The 13,488-nt window shown below is 30.7% G+C and overlaps 1 protein-coding gene across 1 annotated transcript in view; it reads left to right on the plus strand.

The window, feature by feature from the left end:
* Nucleotides 1-213: 213 nt before the first annotated feature.
* Nucleotides 214-13,488, plus strand: part of LOC111618311 (protein arginine methyltransferase NDUFAF7, mitochondrial-like) — an 18,260-nt gene continuing 4,985 nt past the window's right edge. The window contains exon 1 of the mRNA XM_023359811.1: nt 214-525. Coding sequence (XP_023215579.1) covers nt 429-525 — 97 coding nt within the window. The 5' untranslated portion in view covers nt 214-428. The remainder of the gene's footprint in view (nt 526-13,488) is intronic.

Consider the following 13,488-nt stretch of genomic DNA (forward strand, 5'->3'; position numbering starts at 1 on the left):
ATATTAATTCTTCTAAATAAACTTAAATTAAAAATATAATAATATAATTAAATATCAAGATATTATAAAATATTAACTTAATTATTTCAAACGAAATATTACTTTTATATATATTAATTAAAACAATTTTATTTCATTTCGTATTTATTTAGTTTTATTTTAAATGTACAGTTTAATAATTGAATATCTTTAAATAATTTGTGTCGTCATTTCCTGTATAAACAGAAGATTATTTGTTTCCTTTATTCGTCGCCTAAGAGAATATGCCGAATTTTAAAGTTTATAATAATAATCGTCAAATGACGCATTAAAATAAGAAATATAAAAAATATTTAAAACTTTTTGTCGAGCGATACATTTTTTAATTAAATAAGATCGTTTTTAGGCTTAACTTCACGTTGTATCCATTGAATTACGCTCCTGCAAATATGAAGGGATGCTTGGGAACAAGATCGCTTCTGGTCACGTTTTCACGTTTGTTAGGAAATCGGAATTCTTACCAAAGAAATCCTTTAATTCTAACAGGTATGACGATAAATATGTCTGATATGAGTTTAATTATAAACGTCTGTTGTCTTTGTATTATATGCTAATAAAAAATGGACAAGAATCTTTATTTTCACCTTGAATGACATTGAAATAATGATGAATGTCTATTAAAATTCCGCAGTTACGAACTGATTAATTTCCGAAAATATTTTTGGCAAATCTTTTATCTTTTCATATTAAAAAATGTATTGATAATAATCAAATATAATTTCACTATATGTCAATTTGGGTGTAATACTTTAATTGATTTATAAATAATTTGTAATATTTTAAATGATTTAAATATAATTGCATATTATTAAGGGTTGCTTCCATGCATAATGAAGTGTACTTGTCATTGGAAAGAAAACTTTGATTTTTATTTAAAGAGTGTCTTTAATTAATATTCTAATAATTCTTCATTCATTTTATGATTTTTCATTCGTGAGATTTTAATTTTTTAAATGATTATAATGCAGAAAACCATTCTGCATTATAATTTCTAAAAGTTCAGTTATTGTATTTCGGAATATGATTATAGTAAATGCAATTGTTTTAAACTTTAATTTGTAAATTTGCATTTTTATATTTTAAATTCATTGTCTTGTTGCTGAATGTTGTGGCTCGGTTTACCGTTCTAAATGCGGTTACTAGTGAGCTTAGGTTGACGACCCGATTGACAGATCTCGGAGGAGGGCGGCTTTTTCGTCTGACTCTTAACATTGCTTATTTGCACGAGTTTCCGATCAGAGAGATGCAGTTTTTCTCCGATAGAATGTTTGAATCTTTTAAATTAATGCATCTATGATATTGTGCAATCAAATTCCACATCTTGGATCTATTAAGGACTGCACCAGTCATACTTTAGTATAAAGACTGATGTGTCAGTTTTTGTTTTCCATGGTCAGCTTGATGCTAATATAAAAGCTGAAGATAGAAAATAAAAGCTGTTAACATTGTTGCTGGACTTTCCTGGCATTCTTTACTCATTTTCATTCCTAATAATTTAAGCCTTTAAGTCTTCAGATGTACATAAAATTAATACAAACGATTACTTGTAAAAAAAAATGAGGTCATTTAATTATTTAAAAAATATTACCCTCACCTCTTCAACATGTAAAGATCTTTTGGTCTTGTGACCTTGAAATGTTGAGAAATGCAAAAAAAGTTCGGGGTTTTTTCTAGAAATTTTTAGGAAAATTGGATCATTGGTTTGGGAGATATTAAAGGAGTGGGATCGTATCTCCTGAACCAAGTGTCTAATTTTTCTGAAAATTTCTGGAAACATTTTCCCTTAACACACAACCTCTCTGCAAAATTTCAGAAATTTTTAACAAAAGGCATAGGAGTTATTAAGCTTCAAAGAAGGTCGAAAAAGCATTCCCCCCACACACACTTCCATACATACAAAAAAAATCCCTCTAACTTTCTTGCATTATTTGGACTATATTTTGGCTAATAATTATCAAAAGATTACCTGTATTCTTGATTTTCTTATTTTTGATTGTATATATTTTTTAATCTAATGAAATATTTTAGAAAATGTCATTTTTATGTAAAAATTCAAAATGTTTCATAAATTGAATAAAAATTTTTTAAAATAATTTAAAGTTTAGCCATGAGAGTTTCGAAGGATTCTACTGTTAATAATAGAGGAAAACTTCTCTATAATTTTTGTGAAAATAACAGTCTTGTCTGTTTAAATGGACTATTGCCAGGAGATAAAGATGATGATTTTACTTACTATGCAAGTAAGGGAGGCAGTGTAATTGACTTTGTCATAATGTCACAATAAATATATTCTCATATTGCAAATGATCTATATGTTTTAACAGAGATAGGCACTGTTCTTTCAATGACTCCTTTGATAACATCAGCAGTTCCTAATAGATGATATGCTGGTAAATGTGCAATATGGAAGGATGAATTTAAATCTTCATTTACTGTTAAATTGGATAAAAGTTTTGTTAGATGAATATGAAGGAAACCTCACATTCAACAATCTGGTGGAATGTATAGCTAAGGTGGCAATCTCTCTAGATTTATTTTATGACATTAAATCTATAACTTCTAAAAGACATACAACAAATGCATGGAATGACAGCGAGTGTTACTCCATGAGAAAAAAATCTATGGAAATTATTTAAGAAAGTGAAAAAATTAAATATGGATGAATGTTATGCTTCATATAAAAATTATTTAAAAGAATGTAAATTATTATGCCAAAAGAAAAAAACAGTCTTGTTTTTGGAACCTAAATGGCATATTGGTGATATGCAATAACTCTAAAACATTTTGGCAAATAATTAATAGTTTTAAATGTAAAAGTTTAAAGAGTAATTCAAAAATTTCTTTGGAAAAATGGTTCAATTATTATGCTCTCAAAATTCTCTAATGAACATTCTTTATTTATTAATGATGACTAATTGTCAACGGATGTGTATAAAGTGTTTCTGATAGAAAGAATGTTTTATAGATTTTACACTAGAGGAGCTAAAAGGAGCTATTAACCATTTTAAATCTGGTACCTCACCTGGAATTGATTTTATCGGAACAGAATATTTAAAGTCTTTTTCAGAAAATTTTCTTCTTACAACATTGAAAGTTTTTAACTCTATACTCTTCTCGAACTGCACTTTCAAAAGTAACTACACTACCAACCTTTGACATGCAGTCTATTTTATTAGTGTAATCTAACGTTTTCAGTCAACATTTTAGTGTATGCATATATTTGTACATTTTCAGTATGTAGTTTTTAATTATCTATTTTTGGACTTGTGCAATAGGCATTGAGAAAACTTTTAAAGTTAAAAACATTCTATAATCGGTTTAGTTCAGCATAAACCGAAAAAGTTGTTCGATCCTGATGAAGGTCAATTAATTTGACCAAAACATTAGATTATGTTAATAAAATAGACTGCATATCAAAGGGTGGTAAAGTGTAGTTATTTTTAACTCTATTAAAAGAAATTCTACTTTCCCGGAAAAATGGATTGAATCTTTGATTATTCCAATATATAAAAAAAAGCAATATGTATGACCCCAAAAATTATTAGCCTATATCTTTGGTTTCTGTAATTGGTAAACTATTTATGTTTTTATTAAATAAAAGATTAGAAGTATGGATTATTAAATATGATATTCTGTGTCAAGAGCAAGCAAGTTTTCAACCTGGCTGATCCTGTCAAGACCAAATATTTGTACTAAATGCATTGGTTCAATTGAAATTGCAAAAAAAGAGAGGAAAACTTTATGCTGTTTTTGTAAACTTTTGATCTGCTTTTGATACTGTTAATCATAAAATTTTATGGTCTCTATTAGAAAGAATGAGTATGAATAAACAGTTTCTTGGCCTTATAATTATCATATACTTCAAAGCCACTGCAAGAGTAAAGATTTTAACTGAAATGACTGATTTATTTGGTATTGACATTGGTTTTACAGGGTGAGATTCTAAGTCTGCTTCTTTAATAATTTTTTATTCTTTTTCACTTAATTTATATGTTAATTGTTTGATAGTGTGACTTGTTAAATCTGACATACCTGGGATTTCTCTCTCTAATCAAGTTGAGTTACATGTACTAATATATGCTGATGACACTAATCCTTGCGATACTCCACAAATGTTACAAAAGAAAATCACAATTTTAGCAGAATTTTGTTGTGACTATGGATTAACTATAAATTTTTCAAAAACAAAAGTGATGGTGTTTAAGAAGGGTGGTAGACTATCACCCAAAGAGAGATGGTCTTTTAATAATCAGCCTGTACAAGTCATTTCAAATTACCTATACCTGAGTATTATTTTCATCTTCTGGACTGTTTTTACAGGCTAAAAATTATAGTATTTGTAAGGCTAAAATGGCACTGGGTTCTATGTGACCTATTATTTCAAAAACTAAAATTAATTCTGCTCATATTTATATAAAATTATTTCACTCAATGATTTCATATGTACAGTACTACTATATGCTGCTCCTGTATGGGCAATTACTTATCATGATAAAATGGAAATTGTTCTTGCCATATATCTTCAAAGAATTTTTATGTTATTCCATAAAATTCCAGCTTATATGGATTGGAGTTTGGTGTTTCTAGAATATAGGTATTAATAATAATAATAGTACCATATTTTCCGGCATATAAGATGACTTTTTAACTCAGGAAAATCTTCTCAAAAGTCGGGGGTCATCTTATATGCCGGGTGTTGTCATATATGGTGAGTATATCCCAAACTCTATATTTTAACTGTACGGGGGTCGTGTTATATGCCCAGTCATCTTATACGCTGGAAAGTATGGTAATAGTTTCTTTTTGTATTAGACTGTTGAAACTACATGATAACAGTTATGTTAAAATAGTTTATAACAAACTGTATAAATTAAGTTTAATGATGGATAATTATACATATAACTGGACATTGGCATTGAAAAATCTGTTGGATCAACAAGGTTTCTCATTTCTGTGGTTGTCCCAAGATCCTCATTTGGTCGAAAGTTATCAAACATTAATTATAAAAGTGTGCTGCAAACAGAGCATACAAGAAGATTGGTCTGAGTTGGAAAAGAACAAGCATTTCAATTATATCATATTTTTAAAACAACTTATATGTGTGAGGATTATTTGTTTATGGACATAAATTATCAATCACAGTAACTGTGATTGATTTCAAAGAGTCCAAAATATCGGTGTAGGATCTGTTGTAGATTGTACTTTACTGAAGAGGGATTGGTGAGAATTCTGATCCAGAATGCATTTTAATAAAATATCTGAGAATTAATCGTCTTCTGAGTAGTTCTTGAACTTGGGTGAGTGTCGGATGAATAAACCGAAATGTTATGTCAGTTTATTTATTCGAAAAACCCCTTTTAAGTCGTTATAAAAGTAACTCTGAATTATTGATGGCAGACCCTGTCTCCAAGAATTTGAAACTTATGAAATGGCTGTGAAGACAGTGAGTTATTTACTCAGCATTTTTGAACTTTGCTCCACAATTTACATTTGCACTTATGTTTCATACTAATTTGTCTGTACTTTTCCTTAAAATTTTGAAGTCTTGATCCAAAGAGGATATAGTAAAGTGATATTTGGTGGTAGAAATTGATATTTTTAGCTGGAAGTCTGGATGCAGTGCAATGCCAGTTTAAAGTAGGGCGAGTAGCTTATATGGAGGTTTGTCTTCTTGCTTATGATATATTTAACTGCTAAGTGCTGTTGTTTATCACTGATTGGCTGTTTATAAAAATTTTAACTCATAAATGACATAAGAATGTGAAAAGAAAAAGAAAGTGAAAAGTACTCAAACAGGTATAACAATTGTGAAATTGAATGAATGTCTACAGAAATGTTTTTGACCAGCTTCATTGATGTGATATTATGTTAAGTATATCAAAAAACATTTTCTGCTAATTATGGTCACAAGGGGCTTGTGCTTTCTACAGACTGATGTGAACAGGCAAACTATGAGTAAACAAACTCCTATAACAGTAAGTTAGCCAACATAAAAATTTTATTGTGTAATAAAATTGCATAGTTAAATCAATTTTAAGAACTTGACAGGGAATATATTAAAAGAAGTTGAGACATCAACTGTTGTGCATTTTGTGTGTATGTATCCATAATAAAGACTATGATTGAAAGAGATCAGTTATAATGAAGTTACATACTTTTCTTTTTATACCAGATAATGTAAACTGTCTGTTTTGGAGAATATCAGCTTTAGAGAGGTGTCTGTTAAGAGAGCTTTTTGGTATTTACAGTTTAATTATTTTTAAACTATCAAATTTTGTTATTATTGAGAAACTTTAATTAAACTTTAGGATTGAGTTTATGAATCCAGAATCAATATTTTCCATTTTCACTTATGTTTGAGATTTACATTGTGCAATTTATTGTAAATATCCCCATCCTTCATTTTAACAAATAAAAAGGGGGTAACATCGGTCCAATGTTGCTGATTGTCCATAAGTTCCAAAACTGCAGTCTGTAATGGCTAATATCCACAATTACATTACGAAAGAAACAGGAATTGACCCTTTTCTGCTTTTCTGAAGATGTGATAAAGAAAATTATGAAAAATAAGAATAAATAAACACACTGACACACAAAAAAAGGAGCAGAACCATGAAGCAATAAGAAGCACGTGTTTTCCGAACGATATTCCGACGATTTTACAAATTTCAATATTGAATATTTTGAATGAGATTTCCAACGGTTCAGCTGATTATGGTTTTCGAATGTTATTTAAAGGTTCTTACATCATAGCACATAGATAAGAATGATAATAAATAAATATTGTAGTGAGAAATGGCCGTAAAAGAGCTTAGTTCATGCATATAGTGTGCACCAAGGCAAACTAATCATATGAGCAACAAAGGAGTATTAATATCTTGGGTTGAGTTGTTTGAAAGCTGTTATCCAAATTTGTGGGAGCTCGAAAGTTGGGGAGTTGCACGATATGATAGTAGAAATGTAGTGTGTCTCCCAAATAAATAGCTCGTTTTGTTCGTTACAGCATTTCAGTAATTTTATTTTATTCCATAGAGGCCGGTAGTTGTGGCCGAGTACTTTCTTTGCTAATTCTGTAACTGGTCTGTTATTTTTGATGTCTTCTTGAAGTTAACTTAATTTTCTAGCAGTAGCTCCTACATAACTAGTTTCTTCACCAGATAGTGTGTGCTTTAGCAGGATTTGGTAGACACTGGATTTTTTGTTCAACTGGTACTTATCCCTATCATTACATACAGTCTTCTTAGATTTGGTTGCAATGTAATTGGTAGAATATAACCATTACTTCTAAAAAGATGTGCAATTTTTAAGAAGATAGGGTCTAAGTAGAGTATTGGGGATGCAATATTTTTAAGTTTTCTTTATTAGAAAGAAAAGATTGTAGAAATAATCTGTTTTTTTACATGATTTTTATTTCCACAATCTTTTCTTTCTAATAAAGAAAACTTAAAAATACTGTATCCCCAATACTCTACTTAGACCCTATCTTCTTAAAAATTGCACATCTTTTTAGAAGTAATGGTTATATTCTACCAATTACATTGCAACCAAATCTAAGAAGACTGTATGTAATGATAGGGATAAGTACCAGTTGAACAAAAAATCCAGTGTCTACCAAATCCTGCTAAAGCACACACTATCTGGTGAAGAAACTAGTTATGTAGGAGCTACTGCTAGAAAATTAAGTTAACTTCAAGAAGACATCAAAAATAACAGACCAGTTACAGAATTAGCAAAGAAAGTACTCGGCCACAACTACCGGCCTCTATGGAATAAAATAAAATTACTGAAATGCTGTAACGAACAAAACGAGCTATTTATTTGGGAGACACTCTACATTTCTACTATCATATCGTGCAACTCCCCAACTTTCGAGCTCCCACAAATTTGGATAACAGCTTTCAAACAACTCAACCCAAGATATTAATACTCCTTTGTTGCTCATATGATTAGTTTGCCTTGGTGCACACTATATGCATGAACTAAGCTCTTTTACGGCCATTTCTCACTACAATATTTATTTATTATCATTCTTATCTATGTGCTATGATGTAAGAACCTTTAAATAACATTCGAAAACCATAATCAGCTGAACTGTCAGAAATATTGTTCAAAATATTCGATATTGAAAAATTTTGTAAAACTGTCGGAATATCATTCGGAAAGCTTAAACTATTGTATTCTATGTACCGCCTGATGATGGTAGTTTTACACTACTGAAAGTGCTAGCGGATAAAACCTTTCTCCAAAAGTCGGATAAATTTCCATATCCGGAACTCCACTCCTGTAATGCCACTGCACGTAAGTGTTATAGTAGAAGCACGTGTGGTTCCACTCATGTAAACAAAGTGACGGTCCACCAACTAGCGGTCAGTTCCTGAAACAGTAGCTGGTATCCAGTGTTGCCACAACTCTGTCCTTAGGGAGCGGAACTTTCAAACTAAATCAGCTGCTCCAGAATTTGTCCGTTGCTTCCAAAATCCATTACAGGAAGATTTGTAAGACTAAGGGATGAGTGTGTAGTGTTGGATCAATGAGCAAAAATAAAATTTTATTATGAAGTTAGTAAAGATATGACTGAAGTTTGCAAATTGATAGAATCCTTAAAATTTTGAAGTCTTGATCCAAAGAGGATATAGTAAAGTGATATTTGGTGGTAGAAATTGATATTTTTAGCTGGAAGTCTGGATGCAGTGCAATGCCAGTTTAAAGTAGGGCGAGTAGCTTATATGGAGGTTTGTCTTCTTGCTTATGATATATTTAACTGCTAAGTGCTGTTGTTTATCACTGATTGGCTGTTTATAAAAATTTTAACTCATAAATGACATAAGAATGTGAAAAGAAAAAGAAAGTGAAAAGTACTCAAACAGGTATAACAATTGTGAAATTGAATGAATGTCTACAGAAATGTTTTTGACCAGCTTCATTGATGTGATATTATGTTAAGTATATCAAAAAACATTTTCTGCTAATTATGGTCACAAGGGGCTTGTGCTTTCTACAGACTGATGTGAACAGGCAAACTATGAGTAAACAAACTCCTATAACAGTAAGTTAGCCAACATAAAAATTTTATTGTGTAATAAAATTGCATAGTTAAATCAATTTTAAGAACTTGACAGGGAATATATTAAAAGAAGTTGAGACATCAACTGTTGTGCATTTTGTGTGTATGTATCCATAATAAAGCCTATGATTGAAAGAGATCAGTTATAATGAAGTTACATACTTTTCTTTTTATACCAGATAATGTAAACTGTCTGTTTTGGAGAATATCAGCTTTAGAGAGGTGTCTGTTAAGAGAGCTTTTTGGTATTTACAGTTTAATTATTTTTAAACTATCAAATTTTGTTATTATTGAGAAACTTTAATTAAACTTTAGGATTGAGTTTATGAATCCAGAATCAATATTTTCCATTTTCACTTATGTTTGAGATTTACATTGTGCAATTTATTGTAAATATCCCCATCCTTCATTTTAACAAATAAAAAGGGGGTAACATCGGTCCAATGTTGCTGATTGTCCATAAGTTCCAAAACTGCAGTCTGTAATGGCTAATATCCACAATTACATTACGAAAGAAACAGGAATTGACCCTTTTCTGCTTTTCTGAAGATGTGATAAAGAAAATTATGAAAAATAAGAATAAATAAACACACTGACACACAAAAAAAGGAGCAGAACCATGAAGCAATAAGAAGCACGTGTTTTCCGGACGATATTCCGACGATTTTACAAATTTCAATATTGAATATTTTGAATGAGATTTCCAACGGTTCAGCTGATTATGGTTTTCGAATGTTATTTAAAGGTTCTTACATCATAGCACATAGATAAGAATGATAATAAATAAATATTGTAGTGAGAAATGGCCGTAAAAGAGCTTAGTTCATGCATATAGTGTGCACCAAGGCAAACTAATCATATGAGCAACAAAGGAGTATTAATATCTTGGGTTGAGTTGTTTGAAAGCTGTTATCCAAATTTGTGGGAGCTCGAAAGTTGGGGAGTTGCACGATATGATAGTAGAAATGTAGTGTGTCTCCCAAATAAATAGCTCGTTTTGTTCGTTACAGCATTTCAGTAATTTTATTTTATTCCATAGAGGCCGGTAGTTGTGGCCGAGTACTTTCTTTGCTAATTCTGTAACTGGTCTGTTATTTTTGATGTCTTCTTGAAGTTAACTTAATTTTCTAGCAGTAGCTCCTACATAACTAGTTTCTTCACCAGATAGTGTGTGCTTTAGCAGGATTTGGTAGACACTGGATTTTTTGTTCAACTGGTACTTATCCCTATCATTACATACAGTCTTCTTAGATTTGGTTGCAATGTAATTGGTAGAATATAACCATTACTTCTAAAAAGATGTGCAATTTTTAAGAAGATAGGGTCTAAGTAGAGTATTGGGGATGCAATATTTTTAAGTTTTCTTTATTAGAAAGAAAAGATTGTAGAAATAATCTGTTTTTTTACATGATTTTTATTTCCACAATCTTTTCTTTCTAATAAAGAAAACTTAAAAATACTGTATCCCCAATACTCTACTTAGACCCTATCTTCTTAAAAATTGCACATCTTTTTAGAAGTAATGGTTATATTCTACCAATTACATTGCAACCAAATCTAAGAAGACTGTATGTAATGATAGGGATAAGTACCAGTTGAACAAAAAATCCAGTGTCTACCAAATCCTGCTAAAGCACACACTATCTGGTGAAGAAACTAGTTATGTAGGAGCTACTGCTAGAAAATTAAGTTAACTTCAAGAAGACATCAAAAATAACAGACCAGTTACAGAATTAGCAAAGAAAGTACTCGGCCACAACTACCGGCCTCTATGGAATAAAATAAAATTACTGAAATGCTGTAACGAACAAAACGAGCTATTTATTTGGGAGACACTCTACATTTCTACTATCATATCGTGCAACTCCCCAACTTTCGAGCTCCCACAAATTTGGATAACAGCTTTCAAACAACTCAACCCAAGATATTAATACTCCTTTGTTGCTCATATGATTAGTTTGCCTTGGTGCACACTATATGCATGAACTAAGCTCTTTTACGGCCATTTCTCACTACAATATTTATTTATTATCATTCTTATCTATGTGCTATGATGTAAGAACCTTTAAATAACATTCGAAAACCATAATCAGCTGAACCGTTGGAAATCTCATTCAAAATATTCAATATTGAAATTTGTAAAATCGTCGGAATATCGTCCGGAAAACACGTGCTTCTTATTGCTTCATGGTTCTGCTCCTTTTTTTGTGTGTCAGTGTGTTTATTTATTCTTATTTTTCATAATTTTCTTTATCACATCTTCAGAAAAGCAGAAAAGGGTCAATTCCTGTTTCTTTCGTAATGTAATTGTGGATATTAGCCATTACAGACTGCAGTTTTGGAACTTATGGACAATCAGCAACATTGGACCGATGTTACCCCCTTTTTATTTGTTAAAATGAAGGATGGGGATATTTACAATAAATTGCACAATGTAAATCTCAAACATAAGTGAAAATGGAAAATATTGATTCTGGATTCATAAACTCAATCCTAAAGTTTAATTAAAGTTTCTCAATAATAACAAAATTTGATAGTTTAAAAATAATTAAACTGTAAATACCAAAAAGCTCTCTTAACAGACACCTCTCTAAAGCTGATATTCTCCAAAACAGACAGTTTACATTATCTGGTATAAAAAGAAAAGTATGTAACTTCATTATAACTGATCTCTTTCAATCATAGTCTTTATTATGGATACATACACACAAAATGCACAACAGTTGATGTCTCAACTTCTTTTAATATATTCCCTGTCAAGTTCTTAAAATTGATTTAACTATGCAATTTTATTACACAATAAAATTTTTATGTTGGCTAACTTACTGTTATAGGAGTTTGTTTACTCATAGTTTGCCTGTTCACATCAGTCTGTAGAAAGCACAAGCCCCTTGTGACCATAATTAGCAGAAAATGTTTTTTGATACACTTAACATAATATCACATCAATGAAGCTGGTCAAAAACATTTCTGTAGACATTCATTCAATTTCACAATTGTTATACCTGTTTGAGTACTTTTCACTTTCTTTTTCTTTTCACATTCTTATGTCATTTATGAGTTAAAATTTTTATAAACAGCCAATCAGTGATAAACAACAGCACTTAGCAGTTAAATATATCATAAGCAAGAAGACAAACCTCCATATAAGCTACTCGCCCTACTTTAAACTGGCATTGCACTGCATCCAGACTTCCAGCTAAAAATATCAATTTCTACCACCAAATATCACTTTACTATATCCTCTTTGGATCAAGACTTCAAAATTTTAAGGAAAAGTACAGACAAATTAGTATGAAACATAAGTGCAAATGTAAATTGTGGAGCAAAGTTCAAAAATGCTGAGTAAATAACTCACTGTCTTCACAGCCATTTCATAAGTTTCAAATTCTTGGAGACAGGGTCTGCCATCAATAATTCAGAGTTACTTTTATAACGACTTAAAAGGGGTTTTTCGAATAAATAAACTGACATAACATTTCGGTTTATTCATCCGACACTCACCCAAGTTCAAGAACTACTCAGAAGACGATTAATTCTCAGATATTTTATTAAAATGCATTCTGGATCAGAATTCTCACCAATCCCTCTTCAGTAAAGTACAATCTACAACAGATCCTACACCGATATTTTGGACTCTTTGAAATCAATCACAGTTACTGTGATTGATAATTTATGTCCATAAACAAATAATCCTCACACATATAAGTTGTTTTAAAAATATGATATAATTGAAATGCTTGTTCTTTTCCAACTCAGACCAATCTTCTTGTATGCTCTGTTTGCAGCACACTTTTATAATTAATGTTTGATAACTTTCGACCAAATGAGGATCTTGGGACAACCACAGAAATGAGAAACCTTGTTGATCCAACAGATTTTTCAATGCCAATGTCCAGTTATATGTATAATTATCCATCATTAAACTTAATTTATACAGTTTGTTATAAACTATTTTAACATAACTGTTATCATGTAGTTTCAACAGTCTAATACAAAAAGAAACTATTACCATACTTTCCAGCGTATAAGATGACTGGGCATATAACACGACCCCCGTACAGTTAAAATATAGAGTTTGGGATATACTCACCATATATGACAACACCCGGCATATAAGATGACCCCCGACTTTTGAGAAGATTTTCCTGAGTTAAAAAGTCATCTTATATGCCGGAAAATATGGTACTATTATTATTATTAATACCTATATTCTAGAAACACCAAACTCCAATCCATATAAGCTGGAATTTTATGGAATAACATAAAAATTCTTTGAAGATATATGGCAAGAACAATTTCCATTTTATCATGATAAGTAATTGCCCATACAGGAGCAGCATATAGTAGTACTGTACATATGAAATCATTGAGTGAAATAATTT

Source organism: Centruroides sculpturatus, unplaced genomic scaffold (genome assembly GCF_000671375.1).
Source record: "Centruroides sculpturatus isolate CEXI.00-Female unplaced genomic scaffold, Cexi_2.0 scaffold92, whole genome shotgun sequence".
Taxonomy (NCBI): domain Eukaryota; kingdom Metazoa; phylum Arthropoda; class Arachnida; order Scorpiones; family Buthidae; genus Centruroides; species Centruroides sculpturatus.